General features: G+C 31.2%; 3 protein-coding genes across 5 annotated transcripts in view; 2 read left to right on the forward strand and 1 right to left on the reverse strand.

Annotated features, from left to right (window-relative positions):
• LOC117179727 (transcription factor IIIB 90 kDa subunit) overlaps positions 1 to 2,815 on the reverse strand; it is a 28,011-nt gene extending 25,196 nt beyond the window's left edge. Inside the window, exon 1 of the mRNA XM_033371774.1 lies at positions 2,634 to 2,815. The gene's annotated coding sequence lies outside the window, so the exon portion shown is untranslated. The remainder of the gene's footprint in view (positions 1 to 2,633) is intronic.
• A 189-nt stretch (positions 2,816 to 3,004) lies between these two features.
• LOC117179944 (leucine-rich repeat protein 1) lies at positions 3,005 to 9,270 on the forward strand. 3 transcript variants are annotated; one of them, XM_033372180.1, is made up of 6 exons: positions 3,023 to 3,090; positions 3,164 to 3,345; positions 3,833 to 4,369; positions 4,471 to 4,760; positions 5,435 to 5,697; positions 8,218 to 8,332. In XM_033372180.1, exons 2-5 carry the CDS (start codon positions 3,178 to 3,180, stop codon positions 5,655 to 5,657), a joined length of 1,218 nt encoding a protein of 405 aa, XP_033228071.1. In that variant the 5' UTR covers positions 3,023 to 3,090; positions 3,164 to 3,177; the 3' UTR covers positions 5,658 to 5,697; positions 8,218 to 8,332. The 3 variants fall into 3 exon arrangements, with proteins under 3 accessions (XP_033228070.1, XP_033228069.1, XP_033228071.1); XM_033372179.1 differs by lacking the exon at positions 8,218 to 8,332 and adding an exon at positions 9,186 to 9,270 and having other exon boundaries at positions 3,005 to 3,345; XM_033372178.1 differs by lacking the exon at positions 8,218 to 8,332 and adding an exon at positions 5,997 to 6,236 and having other exon boundaries at positions 3,005 to 3,345.
• On the forward strand, positions 8,577 to 19,311 carry LOC117179943 (alanine--tRNA ligase, mitochondrial). Its single transcript, XM_033372177.1, has 11 exons — positions 8,577 to 8,805; positions 9,272 to 9,445; positions 9,719 to 10,029; positions 10,151 to 10,432; positions 10,576 to 10,720; positions 10,808 to 11,318; positions 11,525 to 11,756; positions 11,839 to 12,249; positions 18,335 to 18,691; positions 18,765 to 18,960; positions 19,044 to 19,311. Exons 1-11 carry the CDS (start codon positions 8,605 to 8,607, stop codon positions 19,284 to 19,286), a joined length of 3,063 nt encoding a protein of 1,020 aa, XP_033228068.1. The 5' UTR covers positions 8,577 to 8,604; the 3' UTR covers positions 19,287 to 19,311.
• Positions 19,312 to 24,385: the final 5,074 nt, after the last annotated feature.

The following is a 24,385-nucleotide window of genomic DNA, read 5'->3' on the forward strand; positions in this document are numbered from 1 at the left end:
GAATATTCAGACCAAAAAATGACTTTTTAACAAATTAGTTGAAGTTTTAAGTGAGAAGTTGAATTTTTGTCAGAAAATATCAATTATCAGCGAAAAATGTAATAGTTGATATTTTAATCCAAAAACATTTTTATTTTAAATAAAAAACCGTTAAATTCATTCAAAAACAGATTCTTAACCAAATAGCTGAATCCTCAACCAAAATGATGAATGTTCAACCATGAATATTAATTTTCGGCCAAAAAAATAGTTTTTAACAAAACAGTTGAATCCTCAAGCAAAGCAGTTTTGAATTTTATTCCAAACAGTTAAAATTTTAATAAAAAAGATGAAATTTCTACCAAAAGGATATTTTTTTTTGAGTTTCTATTTCTTTGCTTTTATGTTTAATAAAAATAATTGTCCTATAGGTTTGTTGAGAAAATTCCAAATGAATTTTGGAGATTGCAGATATTTCGAAAAAATATCTAGAACATTTATAGGATTTTTTTATTTTATGGTTTTGACAAAACCTGTTACGAAAAATTTGATTCACTTTGAATGATATCCAGGACTTTCTGAAAATCTTCTAAAATCTTCATTTTGTTTTAATTTTTTAAAAATCTTTTCAAATCTTTAATTAAGTTTGAAAGCTTCTAAAACTCCTAAATATCTTAAAAATTATTCCATTTTTCCTTGATTTTGAAGACATTCTGCAAAATTAAAAATATTGGCTTACAATCTTCCAAATTCTTTTTTAACCAGTTTGGAAATGTTTTTAAATCTTTTTAAATACTCTCTTAAAATAAATGTTGTAAAATAAAATAAATTTTCCTATAAATCTTAAGAAAATTTCTTTATTCTCGGTAAACCTTTCCAAATTCTTAAAAAAAGTCTAATTTTTTTTTTAAACTTCAAAAGTCTAAATTAAATTTTGTTGTTGTTGTGATGTTCTTAAGTTAACAATTTTATTTGTAGCTTTTCAAAACTTCGAAATGTCTCTTAAACCCATTAGACTTAATCACTTTTTTCTAAAATTTTAAAATCATGCAAAATTGAAAAATTTGCTTTAAAACCTTCTAAATTATATTCCAAATTTTTAGGATATCATTTAAATTTACGCATTTTAATCAAAATATGGTAGCTAAATGTTAAGAACAGAATTAAATTAAATAAATAAAATCACTTGTTTGGAAATTTTCATTGATGAAATTGATTGTGCAGAAAATTATTAATATTTATTAATAGAGAGATTTTATCTTATAGAAATAAATGTTTAGAATTTAAATTCCTTATTTGGAATTTGCAATTTTCAAAATTCCAGAAAATTTAAACGAACAAACTGATCAGGTACTAAACGACAATTAGAGCGAGATTTTCGATAATTTCGTTCCATCTATTTTCCGAAATATGTATACATCACCTACATTTGGTAACTTTTTCGAAGATTATAAAAGTATTGAAAAAAATGTATACTCATTATAATTCTCTCAACTATATAAACAAAAAATGGTAGAATGATACAAATGACAAAGCTATGCAAATAAGAATGTCAACATCGTATAATGCAATTCAATAAAAAATCTTTCATTAAAAAATTTATCATTATAATTACGCGAAATTATTCAAATATGTCAAAGTATCACGTAACACGTAATGCGCTTATTATGGGGGGGGGGGTCTGCTGTAGTTCAGCGCCTAGATTAAAGTTACTTACACTTACTATAGAAAGAGTTTCGTTGGGGGTAAGGGGGGGGGAGCAACAAATATATATCGGATTTAGAAAATTACCTATTATTATTATATTGTATCTATTACTATAAATGAAGAAAAATCTTGATTCCGAAATAACTTTCATCAGGCAGTAGATTTAATTAATTTTAAGTACTTTTCATTTTACCTGAAGATTAGACAATCTTCTCTTGATGAAAAATGTTTTATCTATCAAAGATAAGAGAATAGTAAAAAAAAGAGAGAAAATCCCTATTATTTCTTACAAACCTCGATTTCTAGGCAAAATCTAGATAATTTTTATTTAATAAATTGAATTAGATTTAAAAGCATTGGATTAAAAATAAAACTTCGTACGTTACCCGATTTTAAAACTATCAAAAACTTTGAATAAATCGAGTGAAGACCATCTACACCAAATTCAAAAAATAATATTCTGGAAGCCCCTGTGGCTCAACGAGCAAGACTCTCGACTTGTAGTAGGAAGTTTTTGGTTCGATCCCTAGCCTCGGTGGTTTTGTTATCTAGAAACAGCACTTTTAGAAGCACGTGTTTTTCTGCTTAAACGTCAAACCACACATGCACTATGATCGAAATCCAAGAACTACATACCTAATTTAATAATTGTATCACGTAATTTTTATAAAAGTAGTAATTTTGAGACCAGATGCTTCGCAAATCAATCTAATTATTTTTTAAGCCCTTCCTAAAGAGGAACAATTTTGACTGCCAACCGATCAGAAATGAACCAAATTTGGAAGTTCCAGGGATGATATTAATTAAACTAGCAGACGTGTTTTATGCTAAATATGCAAACGATTTTGGAACAAAATGTGTCACATAATTCAGACCCTAACCTCCACGGCTCCATGAGCCAAAAACACGTTTTCTAGTGAAGCTTATCAAAATGAATTTGTACAAACCTCGAAAGGATTATTCGTTAATCTCTTTATGACAGATGAAAAACGTTAACTATCGAGCAGATTGTGTCAAAAGAATTCAGTCTGGTGGCTTTAAAACCCCTTTAAAATTCATAAAGAACCCACACGGTATGGAATAACTGTGAGCCATACACTCATGCACGAGTTTACGCGTTAATCTGTAGAATTGCGGACGTGCTTTCGATTTCGTCCATATTCTTCTGGGGGTTAGAAAGGAGGTTATAAAATCGGCCGGGACATCTAGTGATAAATTTATAACTATTTTTCCCATGCAAAATTCGTATTTTTGAATGAACACCAGATGTCACTGTCGAGATAATGCCCCCTTTTCCCTCTCCTTTCACTAAAATATACAGTGTTGTTTACCAATTTTCTCGCGCTCAAAAACTTTTTCTGGAGGTTCTCGTTTTCGGTTTTCCTTACTAACGTGTGCAGCAATGTAAATAATACAGAAATAGGTGTTTAAAATCGTGTATGACCATCGAAATATTGTAAAAAGTAATTTTTTATAGCGTGAGATTGAAAAATGAAGATGATGTGTAACGTTGCAGTGAGTAATAGGTTAGGTGCAGGTACTACCGCTAGAAGAAAACCTGCAAAGTCGTGCTTATCAATTGGAAAAGTATCATCACAAAATGATCAGCTGTATATTATTTTGCAAACCCTTCAAAATAAACAGGGCACAAAGTATAAGGTAAGTAGATTTCTAGGCATTTTTTAAAATTAATGTTTGCCTATAGAAATATTTTTGAACCAATTTTCTTTGTGTAGTGTTACACCAGGTAACACTATTTTTGTAAATAATTAAATCTAGGAGGATTATTTACTAATGATTTTTGAAATACAAAGTACAGATTGTTGATTTAGATATTATTTAATTTTGAACACTACACTGGAAACTTCTATCTTTTACTTTTACACTTTTTCTGTAGTTGGTTGCATTTTGAAGGTTTTAAATATAATTATGCAACTTTGAGTATTTTCATTTTAAAAATGGTTCCATTTGTACGGTGTACTTCAAATTAAATTCATGAATTTGATATCTCAGGGGCCTTTAAAACGTACGTAACGCTTTTACGGGTTTTGTAACTTAAATTAAATGATACATTAACATTAAGTAAAAATCATTCTATATTTAGATAAACTGAAAAAATGGCCTTGTTTTTTTCTGCTCTTTCCAGGTTAAAGACAACATAGAAAAAGTATTTACGAATTTCATCGAAGAAGGAAAGATGACAATTCGGTTTAAAGAACCGCCACATGATCTTTTCGTGCAGTGCGATGCGATTCAATTAAAAAGTTTCGCTCACATTATGAAGCTTGGGTTTACAAATAAGCTTACTGCATCTGTTTTATCACTTGCTGATTTAAAACCTAAGGCCGTGGCCATTGCCTTTAAAACTAAAGTGAACATTAAAACCCCCGAGAATTATCCAATTCTTGAGGGATTTCCAAGGACGACAATAGAATTATTTCTCACGGGATTAGGGCGCAGATCCTTCGACCGAAATATTTTGAAACTACAAAATCTAAGGATACTAGATTTGTCTGATAATCAAATTACAAGTCTTCCTAAAGAATTAGGATCATTGCCGAATTTGCAAGAACTAAATCTAGCCCAAAATTTGATCGGCAAAGCTCCCAAATCAAAATGGGCTTGGATGGATGGAGTTCATATATCGAAAAATTTGAAACTCTTGGATTTAAGTTCTAACGAGGCAATTTTTATATAATAAATAGTCTAATTATACTGAGTATTTTAATGTAGAACACTCTGCAATTTCTATAAAATTTTATCCTTTTTTTTATTCAATTTCAGATGGCAGAAATACCGGACAGACTTGGAAAGCTGAGTGCCTTAGTAACTTTGAAAGTGAATACAAATTCTTTGCAATATCTTCCACAAAGTCTGGGACGTTTAGAGGCTCTAAAGTTCTTGGATGTATCCAAGAACGAACTTCTCGTTCTTCCAGGGAGCATTCGGAATTTGAGACTAAGTAGTTTGAATATAGCGCATAACAATTTTGTCACATCGAATAATTGTACTGTAGTCAAGTTGAGAATTTCGAGTCTTCTCGAAACTGCTGCTCGAACAGTTTTAAAATCAAGGTGTAAATTCTTTTAAATAGGAACAGGGTGTCTACCTGATCGGAATACTGGGAAAAGGCTCAAATCAATATTAAAAATGTTTTGTTATTTTTTACTCTCTAAAGTCTTTGAATTCTTGAAATTTCGGTGTACGTCAAAATAGTGAATTAATATTTATCTGAAATTATAAATATGTATTTTTGAATGAAAGAGAGAAAGATTTACGTTTTTAAATAATAATGTAAAAACTGTAATTATCATATGGACGAGATATCTGTAATGCTGAATTTGAAAATGCAATTTTCTAAAAGAATTATTATAATTCTGGCTTGAAGAGGGAATCTTTCAAAAAATGATAATTTCGAGTTGGTTCAGGAAACTTCCCAAAAAACTTAAAATTCTGAGTTTTACTTTGATTTAAAAAAGAAGTTTAATTATAAAAGTGTAATTCTGAATTGGAAGAGTGAATTTATCGAGAAAAATTATAATTTGAATCTGGAACAAGACATTTTTCAAAATAATTACAATTTCGACTTCAAACAGAGAATTTCCTGGGGGACAATTGAGAAATGATCGGAAATTATAAGTCACCCGTTGGATAGACACTCTGAAGAAAGATACTGTTTTTCTAAACTCGACCCTTATTAAATTCTGGACAATACATTTAATTTTGTTATATTTGGTCTTAATTTCAGGATGCATTACGACGCAAGCAGCATTCCATTCACGCTCATGACGTATTTGGAGAATACACAATATTGCGTTTGCGGAAATGCTTGTTTCGATAACTACATACGAAATCCTATGTTACTTCCTCCAAATAGGTGCGCTGATTCTACTGTTTCTAGTGGATATTCGTCAATTCCGCTCGATTGTTACTTTTGCTCGCTTCGATGTCACAGACGGTACTGTGGATAAATACGAGATGCTTTTTTACAGAGGACTCATTTATTATCCTGTAAGTTGTAGTTCAAAATACATTATTTATGACAAATAAGCTACTTGGATCCGTTTCAAATCATATCACACCATTTAATTTCTTATGCGCACTTTTAAATACTTATAACAGAATTATTCCACTAGTGACTCCAGTTCGTCAGTCGGTGTAATTAAAATTTTTTTTTTTTTTTTTTTGGTAAATATCCAAAAAAAGTAGGAAAAATAATCTTAAAAAAATTGGCAAACCCCCTGAATTGGTATAGAAAGGTAGGCTTGCGCTAGTACTGACTTTTTAAACCTTTTTCTTTTTTTGTTAAGGGAATCTAATACATGGATCAAGTGACCAGATTTCTACCTTAAACAATTTTTTACTTGTAATTTACGTTCACACCAAATGAGATCAGGGTGGCCGCTGGACTGGGAATTTTCTGAGACTGGGAAAAACCGGGAAATGACAGTGAATTTATTTCTTGACCGGAAATTTTACGAATTTTAAGAAGAAACATTTGCCCAAATTTGATTTCAATAGTTTTGTAAATAATTAAAGTATAAAAAAACTGAACAATAATTGATTTGACACAAAGATTCTAAATCCATTCAAAATTTGAGAATTTCCAGATTATAACTGTTTTAATTCGAAAGTCTTAATACGAATTGAGAATAATATAATATCATTTATTCCGATCATTTTATTTTTAAATAACAATTTTAATGATTCATCAATAAAATATTTTTAATTTAAAGTTTTAGGTCTTCCTTTATATTATTTTTTATATTAAATTGAATAGATAAATTAATCAATACATTATTTTTATTAGTTTTCTTAGCGATTAAATTTTTCACTTTTTATCATTTGTAAACAAAATTTGAGTACTTGAAATATCTTTAAGTAATTAAAAAGAAGTGTGTTAACATTCTTGTTTAGAACTTGTAAATACATTTTTTAAATTAACCGAAGTTTTTCTACAACTTTTGGAAAATCCTGCAAATTAAAAAAAAATTCTTAAAATCTTTTTAAATTTTCTGTTACAAATAATTTTTCAAATGAAAAATCATTTCAATTTTTCTAGGTATGTTAAGAAAATGTTTTTATTCTTTTTAAGCCTTTCACAATTCTTAAAAAGTTTCTACATTTTTTGGTTGAAATCTGCATTTTGTTTTAAATTTGGCTGTGGATATTTGCACCAAAGTTTCGGTACGAATAGCCCACTTTTTCGGGGCACAAACTTCGAGTAAATGATATGAAATCATTTCAAGTTCTAAATTTCATTAAAATCTTTTAGCAAACTTCTAAATGTCTCTTAAAATAACTCTAATTTTTTCTACAAATAATAAGTGTTCCTATTGTTATTTATAAATTCAAGTATTAAGGATTTTTTTTAATTTGCATGATTTTCTCAAACTTGTAGGAAAAATTTAATTCATTTACAAATATATTTAAACCAGGGATTCGAATGAAATTAAGGGACATTTTTGGATATTTGCCAATTATTTCGATAAATTTAAAAGAATTTGGTTAAAAACTAAACTTAGTCTAAAAAATTATGAAAATGTAATGAGTCTACGAAGGCACAATGTAAAAATGATATTTTAATCGAATTTTATATAAAAAAGAATGAAAAGGAACGTAACGAAACTTTCGTTACGTTGATTTTTGTTTCTTTCCCCATAAAAATTTTACGCAACAAAAATTTGACAATGTGCCTCCATGGTTGCATTATTGTTTAGTAACTTTTCATACTTAGCATTATTTTCAGGTAAATTATATGAAATTTTAAGAAATAATTGGAAAATATATGAAAATTCCCCTTAATTTCGTTCGAATCCCTGATTTAAACGTTTCGAAAAAAATTCAACAATGATTTTAAATTTGGAAAAACATAAAACCACTTCTAGATTTCTCAATATTTTGAAATAAAAAGTTTTTGAAGGATACTTAAACTATTTAAAATGAAAATAATTGAACTTCTAATTTAAAAAATTCTTAGGCTAACAAAAATTATTTTTAATTTTTTAATTTGTCTAGCTTAAAATTACTTTTAAAAAATATTATTTTGCAAATTTTTTAAGTTCATCGCTTGATTCTTTACTTAGAGTATTGAAAATGTTACGTGGATTTATCTTTTTGGAATATAATCTGAATCTTTGAAGTCTGTAATTTATAAGAGTTCTAAATTTTGCAGATTATCTACATTTCATTTTAAAAATTCAATTGAAAAGTGTTAGTACCTTTCATTTCATACGTGTAAATTTAATTTGCTATTTATTTAGTTTCCCAAAGGTTCAATTTCCCATGTATGACATCCACTTCAGTTTTTTTAACTTTCAGAATAAAAAAAATCCACAAATCCTTACACCCTGTAACTCACTAGATTCACCGAGGAATATTGCTACTTTAAATTAAATCACTTTTAAATGTAATGCATCTAAAATTGGGACTTTAAACTTAACTTCATCCCAAAAAAGGAGAGATTTTATTTCAATTTCTATATTTTTAAAGCAGTACTTTATTATAATACAGTTTCTAAAACTATTATAGATTTTTCCCGAGCCAGTGAATTAAAAATTCCCGCGTAAATACGACTGGGCTGTGATTGGCTGCTTTCAAAATGCCACATTGTCGTCTGCTAAATCAGCTGATATGAACAATAGGATGGAAAGTTTTTGCGTTTTTGTTGTTAATGAAATCGCCGAAATGTAAGTTTTACTTAGAAGTTTGAAAAGTCTTGTAAATATTGAGATTCATCTCGCTTATTTGACTTTTTTACGAATTAAAACAACTTGATCAATATTGCTTAGCTATGTCTATCTTATTTTACTATACAACAAACCACGTAACCTAAAACCCGGATACGAACCTTGCATTTGGTGTGATAGTAATTGTTTAGTATTGTTTATAAGTATCTTATTTTTAATAAAACAAAAAATGCTGTCTCGACGAATTAAGTTTTTGAATAAAAATGTGATAGTAAGGATGTATATTAGTGAAGGAAAGTTTAAAAGTGCAGCATCAATCAGGAAGGAGTTTTTGGATTATTTTTTGAAAGATCATTCTTTCGTTCGATCCAGTCCTGTTATGAATTTAAATGATCCTAGTACGCCTTTCGTAAATGCGGGAATGAATCAGGTATGTTTTTATTGCAATTACATTTTATTTCGGGTAGAATTCAGAAATATTTTTGAGTAATTACATATATCAGGGTGGCCATCTGGCAGGGAAGTCAGGGGAAACAAATTTGTCAGGGAAAATAGAAATTGATGTTTTAATATTTTTTTGGAAGCACTTCCTAATATCAATATGAATATTTTTTCAATGTACATTCTGTAAAAACAGAATTCGATTCTTAGTCTTTCATTTGTAATTATTTATTTATTGGTAGTTTCAATACATGTCCTTTACTCTATTAATCCACACTGCCATGTAAAGCTCATTTTTCTGGCTTGTTTCACTATTTTGTTTGGCACATTATTGAAACCTTATTTGCTTTTGTAATATTTTCCTGTCAGGGAAATTCGTCTAAATGTCAGAGAAATTGGAAAATTCAATCTTGTGGCCATCCTGATATATTCAACTACATACATTCTGTATTTAGTTCAAGGGAGTATTTTTGGGGCATTACGATCCCCCGTCGCTTAGAGTGGCAAATTCACAAAAATGTATCAGAGTTGGAGGAAAACATAATGATTTGGAAGAAGTTGGATCTGATACGTATCATCATACTTTCTTCGAAATGCTGGGAAATTGGTCCTTTGGAGATTATTTTAAAGTATATAAATTTTCATATCACCTATTTAAATAATGTTTTTACATTAAGAAAGAATGCAATATAATTTTTCCAAAAAAGAATTCAAGCTTTTAATTGATAATAATTAATTTATTAAATTTCCAATTTCTGTGGGTATTATTATTTAACTATTATACCTGAAAGAGCAATCCTGATTTAAAACCGGTTTGATTAATTACTTGGATTGAAATAGAATATACTTTTGTGAAACTATGAATGTTGTGATTTCTGTGATGTATTTCATGTTTTTTTTAGGAAGAAGCTTGTAAATATGCATGGAATTTACTAACTGGTCCTTTTGGAATTAAAAAAGATCTTCTGTACGTTACTTATTTTGGTGGCGATGAAAAATTAGGACTAGAACCTGATTTAGAATGCAAAAACATTTGGTTACGACTTGGGGTGCCTGAAAATCGAATTTTGGCTTTTGGCGCAAAGGATAATTTTTGGGAAATGGGTTCAACTGGTCCTTGTGGTCTTTGTACAGAAATACACATAAGTGAAAGCCCCGATGAGCCTCTAAATCTTATGGAACTCTGGAATATAGTTTTCATCCAGAACGAGAGGTACCGAATACCTATAAGAATTGCAGAATTTGATTATATTTTTGGGATGTACTTTTTCTAAAATCGGATAAATTGCAATTAAAACCAAAGTTTTTTATATTAAAAATTGAATTAATTACAGAGTTGAAAATGGTCAAATAATTAAATTGCCAAAGCATCATGTTGATACAGGAATGGGCTTTGAAAGACTCGTTGCCGTTTTACAAAGAAAAAAATCAAATTATGACACAGATCTTTTTGTACCTTTATTCGAGACTATTGAGAAATCTTCAAAAGTTCCAAAGTATGAAGGTAAATTTGGATCTGACGATAAAGAAGGTCTTGATACTGCATATAGAATTTTGGCTGATCACTCAAGAATGGTGACTGTTGCATTAGCTGATGGAGTTTTACCCGATCAAAAGTACGATTTTTTCTACAATATTCTACTCTTTTTTTCCAAATCTTGTTCTATGTTATAAATATTCTTTCTCGTTCCAATGACTTTCATAGTCAATGTATAGAATACTTTAAAATTATCATACAAATTATATTTATCGCTTTTAGTCAAAAGCTGAGAAGAGTTTTGCGAAGAGCGTTGGACGTGAGCGAGAAGACTTTTAGGAAAACTGATTTAGTCAACGAATTGTCTTTTCGAGTAGCAGAAATGCTGGGAGAAACCTATCCAGAATTGCACAGGAATTTAAAACAAGTACAAATTATTAAACTATTTTGTTTTTGTTAGATTCAATTTGTGTGTTATTATCTATTATTTTATTATCTTTGCAAATGGCATTAGGTTCAAAATATAATCCGATACGAAGAGGAAGTTTTGAAAGCCTTACGAGAAACGTCAGGAAAAAAATGGGAGAAAATGGTTAAAGAACGTTCAGCCTTATCTGCAGTTACAGATTACATGGTTTCTGGCTTAATTCCGGGATATAATGATTTGCAATCGATTTTGAAAGACGAGGAACCAAAAATGGAAACTTTACCAGGAGAATTTGCATTGAAATTATACGACACATATGGATTAAGTAAGACCACAATATCCGAATTGGCTAAAATTGAATCCCTAAAGTTTGAGATGAGTGCTTTTGAGGAAAATCTAAAAAAAACTAAAGAACGCTCAAGGGCTAAAACGAAAGAGAAGCTATATAAAGAACCAGTAAGCAAATTATCTTTAGACGTGTTGGAAAGATTCAATGTGCCGAGAACAGACGATTCTCTGAAGTACGATTATAGTTTCGATCATAAAGAATATTTTTTTCCTCCCGTAAGGAGCAAGTTGTTAGGACTAATTATTAATGGTACATTTTTATGTCTTCTGTATAAAGCAAGGTGGCGACTGGATCTCAAGACGTTACAATTTTTTACGTTTAGAAACTTAAACACAACTTTTTGAGGTCCAGAAAATGACGAAATTCTTTCACACTTGAGTGGTCGGTGGTCACCTTGTAAGAGCTTAAAACATTTTGTTATAGTTCTGGAGTTTTTATTCTTTGTAATATTTTAGGTAATTTGAAGTTATCTCCGGAAGAAAGTGATTGTATTCTTGAAAAGGATGATTTTCTGGGAAGAGAAGTTAATATACTTTTGGATAAAACTCCCTTTTACGTTAAAGAGGGAGGGCAGACTTTTGATAAAGGATATGTTCAAATCAAAAGTCTTCTGTTTGATATCTACGAAGTGAGAAAAATTCGTGGATATGTTTTTCACGTGGGATATGTTGTCAACAATAAATCCAGGTGCGACTTCAAATAAAAATTAAATTTCCATTAGGAATTAAAAGCTGATTTAAATAATTATTACGAAATATATATTTTTTAGAAAGCTTCCTGTACAACAATCAAAACTTAGTCTAAAAGTCGGAGAAGATTCTCAAGCTTGGGTAAATTCGAGAAGGAGATTAAGTGCAATGAGACATCACACCGCAGCCCATTTATTAAATGCAGCACTGCGAAAAGTTTTACCCGCTATAGGGCAACGAGGAAGTTCAGTTGGAAAAGATAAATTATCATTTGAGTGCAGCTTATTCGGTCAAAAATTAACCAACGAACGAGTCGTGGAATTAGAAAAAGTCGTCAATGACTGCATTAATTCTGACGCACCAGTCGAAACTAAAATTGTCAACATGTCACGAATGATGGCTGAGGATAATCTTACTGTCATACCTGGGGAAATTTATCCGGAGACAGGAATAAGAATCGTCAACATAGAGAGTCCATTTCTAAAATCGAAGCAAGTATACTCGACTCTGAAATACGCTACTATTTACCCTATTTGACACTTTTTTTAGTGATACAACTTAAACGCAAAAATGATTGAAATTAGAAAAAATTATTTTTATATACGGTGAATATAAATTAATTAATGATTTTTTAAATTAAACTGTACTTAAAGGATTAAAAAGTAAACAATATTTTATTTTACAAGAAGATTCGAAATCAGTTTACAATTTTAGAATTTCCAGATTTTAACGTTAAAAATTAAACTGTTTCAATTGGAAAGTCTTATTAGTTAAACAAATGAAAGCTCTTGATTGAAAATTCACAAAATATTTTTAAAAAATTCAATTACTTAAAAATAAGATATTCATAATTAAAGGCTTCTATTAAATTTCGCATATTGTTTCAGTCTAAAATATTCTTTAAAAAAAAAAGAAAATCATTACTTAATATTTGAAAATATTTGACTTTTTATGTAAAATCAGTAACTCTAAATTAAATATTCGTACAGAAATTTCTGCGCAAATAGCGCATGGCCTAATTTAAATAAAAATATAGATTTCTTAAAATTTCGAAAAAAATTTAAAAGATTGTTGAAATGCTTTAACAGAATAAAAAAAAATCCCGTGAGATTACTATAGAAAATTTTTAATGATTTTTTATTTTTAAGTTAATTTGAAGAAAGTATTTAAAAAGATTTACAAAATTATAAAAAAATGTATGTGAACGATTTTAAGGAAATTTTTTAATCTGGCTGGATTTTTTGTTTTAAAATTGTAGGAAAAATGCGAATCACTTAAAAAGATGTTTAGAAGTTCTGAAAAAAAATTCAAAAATACTTTTAATTTAATTGAAAATTGTTCAGTAGAAAAGTTTTTGTAGCTTGTATTTTATACGTGCAAATTATTGAGAATTTGACTAAAAACATTTTCAGTTCAAAAACTTTTAAACTTTGTTTTTAAAAGATTAAAATTCAGGATTTTCATTTTGAGTGCTTTAATTTGCAGCTCAGTTTTTATTACTGTAAATTGAAATTTTTCTAGCTTTAGAGTTATAATTTTTTAATTTCATTGACCGTGACAAATGCTTGCAAACCGGGAAATGGCAGAGAATTTTTTCCCGATATGCTATCGATGTCCTAATACTCGGCCCTTGATCGAGTTAACGCTTAAACAATTTGAATAATGCCTATGTTTAACCGTTTATACAGAGCCCCCAAGTTTGTGTGTATTTCACCGCGACAAAATTTTGGATAAATAGCTCAAAACCGAGTCGCAGAGGCGCTACATTTGCCATACGCACAAAATTGTCTCATAGGTTATAAATCACAGAAAATAATTATTAAATATATTTTTAACGGAGTGGCTATTTCTCCATACATTTATGTCGAAATAGCCGACGATATCTTATGTCGACATACAAGTATGGCGAAATAGCCGACGGTAGCTTATTTCGACATACAATTGTAGCCAAATAAGGACGGTATTTTGTTACGCCCTTTCGGAATATATGCAGGAGAGGTTGACGGTTAAAATCAGGAGAGTGACTTATTTATTATTATATGGTAGATTATAATAAAGAGATCAATAATTAAAAAGGCAATTGTAATTGCACCAGTGAAACATGATAATGAGGAGAGTTAACCTCAAAATCTTAAGACATGGCTCAGAGTTGGTTCTGACTACTGCTGTCAGATGGCGCTAAAAACGAATGCGCGAAATTTAAATTTCATTATACTTTGCTATTATAGCTATGAATAAAACATTTCAATTTTAGGAAAATAATAATAAATTGTCATGTCCGAATCTATTTCAGTTCATGCAACTTCAAGTAACAGAATCATTCACTTCTTTAGTATGTTGTGCATTGTAGACTTTAGTGGGAGGTATTTCTTGTAAAACGTTTTAAAATAAGCAGAGTTTTTTCTAGAATTTTCTCAAATATATCGTCAGAAAAAAAATCCATGCTTCGAGAGAAAAATTCTCGTGGCCGCAAAAGTGGCTTAACCCACATAAAACGTATATAATGTGTCTCAAATAGAATTAAGGGCATGTGATACTTAGAAAATTGTCGATTTTACCAGTTTTAGGTTCCCCCGGCTTTTTTCTAGAATAATAAATATTTTGTCTTAAAAATTTGGGAAATGATAAAGAACATGCTAACGGACGTCCCCACACACTTTTTTTGTGGGTTAATTAAAAAAAGTTTTAACTTAACAAAATGTGATTAATTTGCATAGCGCTTAGGAAGTAGTATCGATTTTTTTAGTGTTAGATTCCCACGACTTTATTCCTAGGATAAGAAATATTTTTCCTTAAAAATTTGGGAAATGATAGCGAACATGCTAACGGACGTCCCCATACACTTTTTTGTGTTTTTTTTTTTATCAAAAAACATAGTAATTAATCTCCCGGAACTAACCCTTTTTGCAGGCAATCAAAAAAGTTTATTTCTTAAATAATTTTCAGATTATCGGAAAGGCAGAGATGAAAAACGATGTAACCTCAAAATAATGCATATGCATACAATTTTCATTTAGCACAACAAATTTTTTTGTTATTATCCCTCAAAAAAGAGTCCGGAGACGTCCGTTATGATATTTTATAGAATCTCCGAATTCAGTTTTTAAAAATTTTCATTTTTGTGGAAAAAAAGCCGGGGAAACTGTAAGTATCACATGCCCTTAAACATGTAACAAACAAAAAATAAAAAGGTGGAGTACTTGACAAAATAGTAATTTAATATTTTCAGAAGAATATTGTAACTTTCAAAATTTTCCTCATTCCTCGACAGATCTGGAATCCGGAAGGAAAATTTAAATATGTATATTAAGTAAAAAGTTATAGCTGTTTAAAAACAGAATTTGTAGGTATTTTTAAAGAAATGTTCAAAATGCAAATACTGATAACATCAGTTTTTTTTTTTATTTGGGAAAACAAGTGCCGTTCAATTTTCTCTAAAATACAACATATTTTGTCGCCAAGGTATTCTACGATTTGAGACGTTTTTTTTTCATTTTATTCAAAATCTTTAATATTAGATTAATTGAACTGAAACTCAAGTTTTATCTTCGCAATCAGCGATAGAACACAGATGAATAATTACTTTTTAAGAACCACCACCCACAAGTCTGTTGTTAGTGTTCCAAAAAAGCCCCATAAGTAAAAAATGGGGTATGCGAGTATTTGGCCACTTTATACTGATAACTTGTTACTTAAAGAAATTGTTTTTAGCAATTTTCTCGTAGAATAATGATAGAAAATTTGAGTTTTTTCCACAATTTTTCACTTTTTGTCCAATTCTCAATTAAAGTGAGTTGCGTTTATTGTGATTAATATTCAATTTGATTAATGCTAGAAAGTTGGGGTTTTTCTAAAATTTACAAATTTTTGCCTACTTTTCACTCAAGGTGATCTAAAAATTAATTTAACTTAGCAAAAATAATGATTCAAACAAATTATTATTGTTTATAACTGTTTTCTTCTTTATTAATGCTATATAGTTGCGTCTTCTTAAATGTTTAACTGTTCACCCACTTTTTACTTAGTGAAGTAATAAATAATGCATTTTAACAAACAATTGTTTAAACAATTTATAATTGTTATCTATTATATTTATTATTACGTTATATATTATATCTTCTCTTAGACAAGTGCTAAAAAGTTGCTGTTTTTTGAACTCTTAAACTTTTTCTCCAGGGTTCACTTACAAGTAATAATTGATCTTGCACAAGAGGCAAAAACAAATAGTGGAATAATTAGGAGTGGGTGGGAGGACTAAGTCTGTAAAAGACCTGTAAAACTTTCGTTCTAAACTACCACATGAACTTTATTGCAAGGCGCAAAAGAAAAATTTGGAATTAAAACTATTTTTGTATTCTTCTCCCCTCCCCCCCCCTGGAAAATAATATTTTTAATGTTTGTTCTCTAATGTTTATTCATTATTCCTGCATAACTAAAAAGGCAAAACACAGTTAAACATTTCAAGAAAATACGCAACTTTCTAACATTAAGCAAAGATGATTTATTAATATTATATTGTCATTAAAAGTTTATTTTTATTCTCCTAAAATTGAAATGTTTCATTCGTAGCTATAATAGCAAAGTATAATGAAATTTAAATTTCGCGCGTTCGATTTTAGCGCCACCTGATAGCGGTGTTCAGAACCTCCTCTGAGCCATGTCTTGAGATTTTGAGGTTAACTCGCCTGTCATTCTCATGTTTTGCTTGTGCAATTACCATTGCATTTTTAATGATTAGTTTCGTTACTATAATCTACCATATAACAATAAATAAGTTACTCTCCTTATTTTGACCGTCACCCTCTCCTGAATATATTCCAAAAAGGCGAAACAAAATACCGTCCTTATTTGGCCATAATTGTATGTCGAAATAGTCGCAGCCTATTTAGTGTGGAAGCAGTAAAACCATTTTTTTAAACACATAACAACAATTTTGTAGAAACTGAATGTTCAATTTAACCAAGTATTCTCGAAAAATTGAGAAATATTTTTTGTTAAAATAGCACTGACGTTATCATAACCCTTCATCCCTCGCATACATTTCAAAAAAAGGTCTGCAGATTTCTCCTGTAAATTCATTAATTTTAATTTCATCGCGATTATGAATAAACGAGTTAATAAAAATATATTCAATCAATATATTTGTTCGCGTTGAGGACATGACAAGCAAGGATGTCCATTTGATCAAATTCGCAATATCAGTTCTCTAAAAATTAAATACTATATTTTAAGGAAATTGTATGTCTATAAGGAAAAGAGTTGTAAAATAATGTTCTTGTTATGATTGTAAACAAGTCACATTAATGAATTTAGTGGAGAAATCGTCAGCCTTTTTAAAAAACGCATGAGATATTTAGGGTTGCAGTAACGCCAGTAAAATTTTCGATAATTTTTTTTTTATTTGGTCACAAGATTTTTAAAAATTAAAATATTGAATCAACAGATTTGACAATTAAAAACTTTTTAAATGTACCTTCTGCTCTCCGTAACATGAAAAACATATTTATTAATTATTTTTAGTGGTTTATCACATTTGTGACAGCTTACAAGAAAATAAAGAGGTTGTGTGTGGCCTAGTTGGGGTCATCAATGACACAAAGTTTGTTTGTGTGTGTGGTGAATATAGCGCCTCGGCGACAGGGCTTTGAACTGTCTACCTAAAACTTTGTCACGGTGAAATACACGCCAGCTTGGGTGCCCTGGTTTATAGACATTAATTCAGTAGAAAAATTCATTCAGTTAAACTTTCCATCTCTTTCGATTTCTTTTTGTTATTTACGCTTACTTTACACAGTTAAACTTTACAGGTTAATTTTTAAAATAACAAACACAATTTGAAACCAACTGAAGTTAGTTTAAATTTAAAAAAAAGGAAATTGAAAACGATGGAAAATTTAACCGAATTAACTTTTCTACGGGTTAATTAAATGTCTAAACATTTTAACGTAGAAATTATTTTAATTGTTTAAACGTTCAACGGGTCAAGAGTAGAGTTCTAGGATCTCTGAAAAAATGAAGTTTATTTAGTTTAAAATTAAATTTATCGTGTAACCATGCTTTAAGAAATGGAACTAAAAAGTTTGATAAATTAACTTTCTTTTAACAATATAAACTAGATCCATAACATGCAAAATTGTCAATAAAATATGATGCATAGGATTTTCTTTAATTCAGTTAAATACATATAAAGAATTATTTTATAAACCTTTTCTATATGCATAACCTCTGATATCATTTTGTTCGTTGATAAAAACAAAAATATTATTAGTTGCAGGTTTTTATGAAAGCTTTTACTCCTTATTCCTGAAGAAATCATTTTTTCGGAATTTATTGTCACTTTCGCGACTTTTTTAAAATCATTCTAGTTGATCCAAGGGCTTTATGATTTATATACATATAATTTGATTATTTTGCAAATTTCATGCCACTATTTTGCTACTATTTTTCAAATTTCATCCCACTATTGTTATTACTTTTTTATCTCTGAAGTGAGTCTAAACCCTGGTATACCTTATAGACAAATAAAAATCAAATTATTATTAAACCTTAAATTGTTATTTCTGTTTTGTTTTTTAGAGAAGCATGCTGTGGAACTCACGTTCACAGGACTGGCTCCCTGGGCCATTTTTGTATTTTATATCTCAAATCGCAAGGAGCTGTTAGCGTTGATATTCATGCAGCTGCTGGTCCTGTAATGCGATTAGCTAAAATTGCAGGAAAGAACTTGAAAAATAGAGTAGAAAGATTGGAAGAAGAGTTTAAGGCTAAACTAACACTATGCGATGAATTAGATTCTGAAATTCATGATATCCAACGTAATCTGATGGAAAAGGGCGATAAAATTCTAATTTCTTATGTCGATTATCGTGAGTGTCAATCCAGACTTTCGAATTTGGCGAGGGCAATACTTTTGCACAGAAGAACAAGCGCTAGGTAAAGTTTTCATGATTTCAGTCCTTGGTAGCAAGAGTTTATGGAGATAATAATTCATTTGTTCAATTTTAAGGGACGGTCTCGAGACAGAAATTAGAAAATTACAAAAATGTACGACTGTGCCGTTTATCATCCATTGTATGCAATCAAGTGATGCCTCTATCAATGATGTGCCATTAAAAAAATTGGAAAAACTTTGCCCTGATCTTCCGATATTAGTAATTGTTTTTAGCAAAAAATGTATCAGAGCAAAATGTTGCGTCCCAAGGGTAAATATTTTATTTAAAGAATGACTGGCAAACTGTGGCCTATTAAATATTTTTTCAATTGATTTCTGTATATTTATTTTTAGAAAATGGTTTCGAATTCTTTCAACGCTTTAAGCTGGATGGACTCAATCATAAAAATATTCCAATCCCAAGCAGACACGCCTCAAGGTCAAGATCCACTTTTAGTTCGGAATATGAAAACTTCGAGATTACCTTGGGATGAAATCGAACCTTTGGCCATAAAAGCCTGCACTAAGGCAAAAAATTTTGCCGTTTTAGCTTTAAATGTATCGAAAGAAAAGCAAGCGAATAAAACTAAGAATTAATAGAATATATGGATTCTTTTGTAAACTCTTCAAGAATTTTCTTCCCCTAAAACACGAGAATGCCTTTTACTTCCAATACGTTCATGTTAAAAATAACATTGTGAAAAAGTTGTGTGGAAAAAATGAATTTGAATTAATATATTTTTAGAAATATACTCCCAACTCTCGCTTTCAGTCCCCCATTTTTGGCCTTCCTGGAACTGTTGGCGCCCGCAGTTTTCAGGAGAGCAGGGTGCGAGCGGTGTGTATCACTTATCCCACCGAAGTCAATCTAATCCACAGGAAACCATCTATCCCTTAGGACCCCATTTATTCCGCGGGACCCAACCTAAACTTCAGAAGCCATCACCTATTCCTCGGGATATCAGTTGTTCCATGGGACCTCACTTGTCCAAGGAAAAAATGGATTGAAATTCGCTTTTGCCTCGGCACTTAAAGAAGACCTGTAAAAGAACAGGACCAGGACTCACGTCGAAAACTTGGACGGACAGGTGTCAAATATGCTGTAAGATCCCGGAGGGCTATTTTATAGCGGGCGCTTGCGTCTTCATCCCGCAAGTTTCTTGCCAGCGTATTTTTGCAAGCTTTAAACTATATTCCAAATGAAAAAAATAGTTACCGATAATGTACTAAACAATTATAATACAACTTACATTCAACTCTCTGTTTAGTTCCAGTGTCGGGGGTTGTCTGCAAATATCATTGAAACGAAAGCGGGGGAATCAAGACTAATAGTCAGGGCCGCCTGAAACGTTTCGAATTGGAATATATATTGTTGCGCAATATACCCAATTGGGTACTCGCGCACTGCGCTCCTTCCAATGCGATAGTCGCAACCGCTCTCGCCCTGCTCCCCTGAGAAACTGTGTAGACCAGCAGTTCTATGAATGACTAAACCGCGGGGAACTAAGGTGGATTTGTAATTAGTAAATATATCGATTTATACCCAAAAAAAAAAGAAATTAAATTCGCATGTATCGCTAGGATTCGAAAATGTCCTCCTATGCCTACTATAAGAGCCAAATAATGATTATCACTAGGGCAAGTGTAGGTATTACTGCGGATACTCTATTTATTGCGGTTTCAAATACAAACAATGATTTAGAATGTTCTGAATGTATATAATGCGTTGAAGCAATTCAGAAAATTATTATGTGATTTATTTATATACTTATCGCCAATGAATCAACACAAGTAGCTATGTTTTTAACTAATTTATTCAATATATTTTTTGCCGAAGAAGTATTTGGACACGATATGCCTTTATGAACAGATTACTGCGGATTTCCAAACGCTATATCATAACCTTCAAACAAATCTTTCTTAGTCGCTAGTGATAATGCCTGTCAAAGTCGCAGTGTGTCTCTAAGGTTACAGTATTGTAATTAAAAAAGAAAAAATATTAATAAATTTATAAATAAGCATAATTTAAATTTCCCAAAATATTTGCAACTTCACTGAAAATAAAATCGCAGTATTATCAGCGCAGTGATTGGATTACAGCAGTAGTTGGCGCGCAGTAAATCATGCAAACCCGCAATAATACCCATATATAACATTTTTTTTAGATTCACATTTTTCACGTAAATCTGATTTCTTTTCAGGATTGAACGACTGAATTATATTAATTAAATGCCAAATATTTATTCACAAAATAATGCATAACGAATGTTTTCTTAATATTGGTATCTGTAATTTTTTCACAGAGATATCTAATTGCCGGTTAGCTTTGATATTAACTGCACAAATTTTATTTTCACTTTTTGTGTTAATTCTAACTTTTGAAAATTTATTATAAATGTGTTATATATTAAAAGTGACAAATTGAAAAACAAATTGAAAGAAGTCGTTACAGAATTGCAACGCTTTTCGAGTTACAGGGCTTCACCCCCCCCCCCCTCCCCCCCAAGTTTCCATTTCCGGGTAAAGAAAATCCGTAATTTCTTTTTAGAAATTTAAAAATTAACACGTGCCACCGAGCACTTTAAAATTTCATTTAATTAACATTGGCAAATTTCAGGTTTTCGAAAAATTGAACTCATCCCTAATAGCACGGAATGTTCCAGAAACGTGCCTGGAACGTTGCACGGGAACCTTCGGAACGTTCAAAGAATAAGTTATCGTTATTGTTATTATTATTATGAATAACCGATAAAACGTAAGTGATAGGTCAAAATTAACGTCGGTTTATGATGCAAATACCATATATTACAATGTACTGTATTCGGTACTTGAAACTCAAAAATGACATCTATTTTTACGTATCTCTTACGGTTCACAAGATAATTGTTATTAAAAATAACAATAATGGAAGGTTCCCCACAGGTTCCAGTGGAAAATTCCTGGAACGTTCTCAAGCGGCGGACATCTTACACGCTCAGGGAACGTTCCACTGGAATATTCTGAAGGTTCCCGCGGAACGTTCCAGGCACGTTTCCGGAACGTGCCGTGCTATTAGGGATACTTCAGGGTTTGAACGAAGCATGCCAGGTTTGTTAGGGATTCAAAAGGAGGGTCTACGCCGTACGGAATGAATCCATACTAATTACTTGTGCGTGTGTGTGTGGGGGGGGGGGGGTAGAAATAAAAGTTATTAGTGCGATTTTATTTTGTGGAAACTCCTCTTCAATCCATAAAAAACTTGACGCGAAATATCTGAATAGTCACTGAAGATTCTCAGGCTCAGAGAAGTTTCAAAAAATATTATCCGTAGGTGTCAGGTAAATATTTTTAAAGTTCCAGGTAGCTCGTTTAAATTGACTGAAGGCAATTGTTGCGGAATGGCGCATATTAATATAATTAAGAAATATTTTCATAATATTTATCAAAGCGGGAAATGTGCGGGTGAACTTGTATATTTTAACGCCGGCCAAAGATTACCCGGAAAGATCCCGCCAGGCTTCTGTGTTGAATTCTCTTGTCCAGCATTCTCACTGTATAGAGCCCGCCGGGATTTCCACTGGGCCCCGCACTTTCCAAGAAAAAAAAGGAATAGAATTTGCTTTACGCTCGGCACCCCCCCCCCCCCCCCCCATAACACCATGATCTACTGACAGTTACGTCATTATCAGGGAATTTATATAAACTCTCATGGTTGTTTTGTATATTTCTATTGACATAACTTCATAACCTTTTATAACATTTTTCAGTTTTCCACATAAAAGTATTTCTTTTTTGTCGTTGCTGCAATTCAATTTGTAGAGTTCCGTTTATTACTTTAAAAATGCAAGGAAAACTGCGTAAGGAGAAGTATAACGTATGGTGTTATTTCTTTAGAAATTTGCAATATTAAATTTGTTTTCTCGTATGCATTCCATGTTTAATCAAAACTCTTCAGCATCTAATAACTTCAGTCAAAAGTTATGGAATAACAATATCCAATTTCAAGTCAAGAAATAATTCAAATCAGCTACTTTGAATGACGTCATTTTTCAGCCAATGACGCGCACCTTCGTAACAGATGCGTCATTCCGCCCTCGCGAGTTTTTAGAAAGAGGTAGGGATTTTACCAAAAATATTTCTGTGACCCATCACAGGAGTGCCCCACCCCACAAAAAGATGTTGGAAAGGAGTAGGCATTTGACCAACATTAATTCTGTGATTAGTCACAGGGGTGCCTTCCCATCCCAGGACATGTTGGAAAGAGGTATGGGTTGATCAATATTATTTCTGTGACAAGTCACAGGGGTGCCTTCACGAAATATTGGGAAGGGTTAAGGATTGCCCAAAATGAGTTCTGGAAGCCGTCATAGGGGTGCCTTCCTGCCCCCACGAGATGTTGGAAACGCAGTAGGCACAAAGTTTGGAGACGTCTTTACGACATCGTTATGACATATTTACGACAACTTTACGACATCCTATGTTCCTGCCGTTAAGGTGTCTTTAAGATATCGTAAATAAGTCGTATGATCTGACGATGTCTGTACGGTATCGCAAAGACACCGAAACGACATGGACATAGGATGTCGTAATGATGTAAAGACGTCGCCAAATTTTGTGCCCACTGGGAAGGGTTAAGGGCTGCACCAACATTATTTCGTTGACTTATATCACAGGAGTGCCTTCCCGTCCCGATGAGATGTTGGAAAGGGGTTGGGATTTGGCCTACATTATTTCTGGGACCTGTCACAGGGGTGCGTTCTCTCCCCGACGAGATGTTCGAAAGGGGTAGTGATTTGACCAATATTATTTCCGTGACCAGTTAAAGGGGTGCCAACCCTCCTCCACGACATTCTCGAAAGGGGTGGTGATTTGGCCTACATTATTTCTGTGGCCAGTCAAAGGGGTGACTAAATTTTGAAAAAGAATTGACCTAATTAGTTTTATCACCAGTCATGGAGATGTCTTTCTGTCCCCACGAGACTTTGGCAAGGGGTTAGGCTTTTGACCAAAACACGAGATGTTATAAAGGGGTGGAGATTTGATCAACATTATTTCTGGGACCAGTCAAAATAATCTTGTGATCGCATGGTTAATCATAATTCTTGAGTCCCAACTCGACAATATAAAGTGTTGATATGTACACAAAACGTTCCATCTAAAGCGTCAAAAGCCAAAACAGTTTTTGACAGGTACCGACAGTCTATACACTTCGTTATTTTTAACATTTTTTTTTTCATTTGGAAGATCGAAAATATTGGCATACAATTAATTTTTCTGAAATGGGAGAGAATTTGTTTATTTTTAACATTTAGGTTAATATTCTTATTGAGATGACGGGGCAAAATGATGTAATTTTCACATTTTTCTTAGAATAAAAAGGGGGAGGTTTGTTTAAAATTTCTATGTGAATTTAAAAAGAAATATTCTATATTTTTAACATTTTTATTGGATTGAGAATTGTTCTTCAATTTTAAATTGGAAACCTGAAAAATTTGGAAATTCCGGAAACAAGAAATTAAAATTGCATGCACTGTCCACTAATCATAAGGATTGTTACCAAAAAAACATTTCAACTTCAAAAAAAAAAGATAAAAAAGAAAGTGGGGAATGTTTTAGAAAAATTTTTTTGTAGAAATTTTATATATTTTTACATTCACATCTATAATGAGAAGGTATTAGTTTTATGCGAAAAATCACTTTCGCGGATTTCATCAAAT

The sequence above is a fragment of the Belonocnema kinseyi genome, chromosome 9, assembly GCF_010883055.1.
Source record: "Belonocnema kinseyi isolate 2016_QV_RU_SX_M_011 chromosome 9, B_treatae_v1, whole genome shotgun sequence".
NCBI lineage: Eukaryota > Metazoa > Arthropoda > Insecta > Hymenoptera > Cynipidae > Belonocnema > Belonocnema kinseyi.

Bases quoted from the DNA above. Each gene is read 5' to 3' on its own strand.
- LOC117179944 (XM_033372179.1), top strand. From the start codon at position 3,178: ATGAAGATGATGTGTAACGTTGCAGTGAGTAATAGGTTAGGTGCAGGT. The intron at 4,370-4,470 runs GCAATTTTTATA...ATTCAATTTCAG, and splicing joins TGGATTTAAGTTCTAACGAG to ATGGCAGAAATACCGGACAG. The intron at 4,761-5,434 runs GTGTAAATTCTT...TCTTAATTTCAG, and splicing joins CGAACAGTTTTAAAATCAAG to GATGCATTACGACGCAAGCA.
- LOC117179943 (XM_033372177.1), top strand. From the start codon at position 8,605: ATGCTGTCTCGACGAATTAAGTTTTTGAATAAAAATGTGATAGTAAGG. The intron at 10,433-10,575 runs GTACGATTTTTT...TATCGCTTTTAG, and splicing joins GGAGTTTTACCCGATCAAAA to TCAAAAGCTGAGAAGAGTTT. The intron at 18,961-19,043 runs GTAAATATTTTA...ATTTATTTTTAG, and splicing joins CAAAATGTTGCGTCCCAAGG to AAAATGGTTTCGAATTCTTT.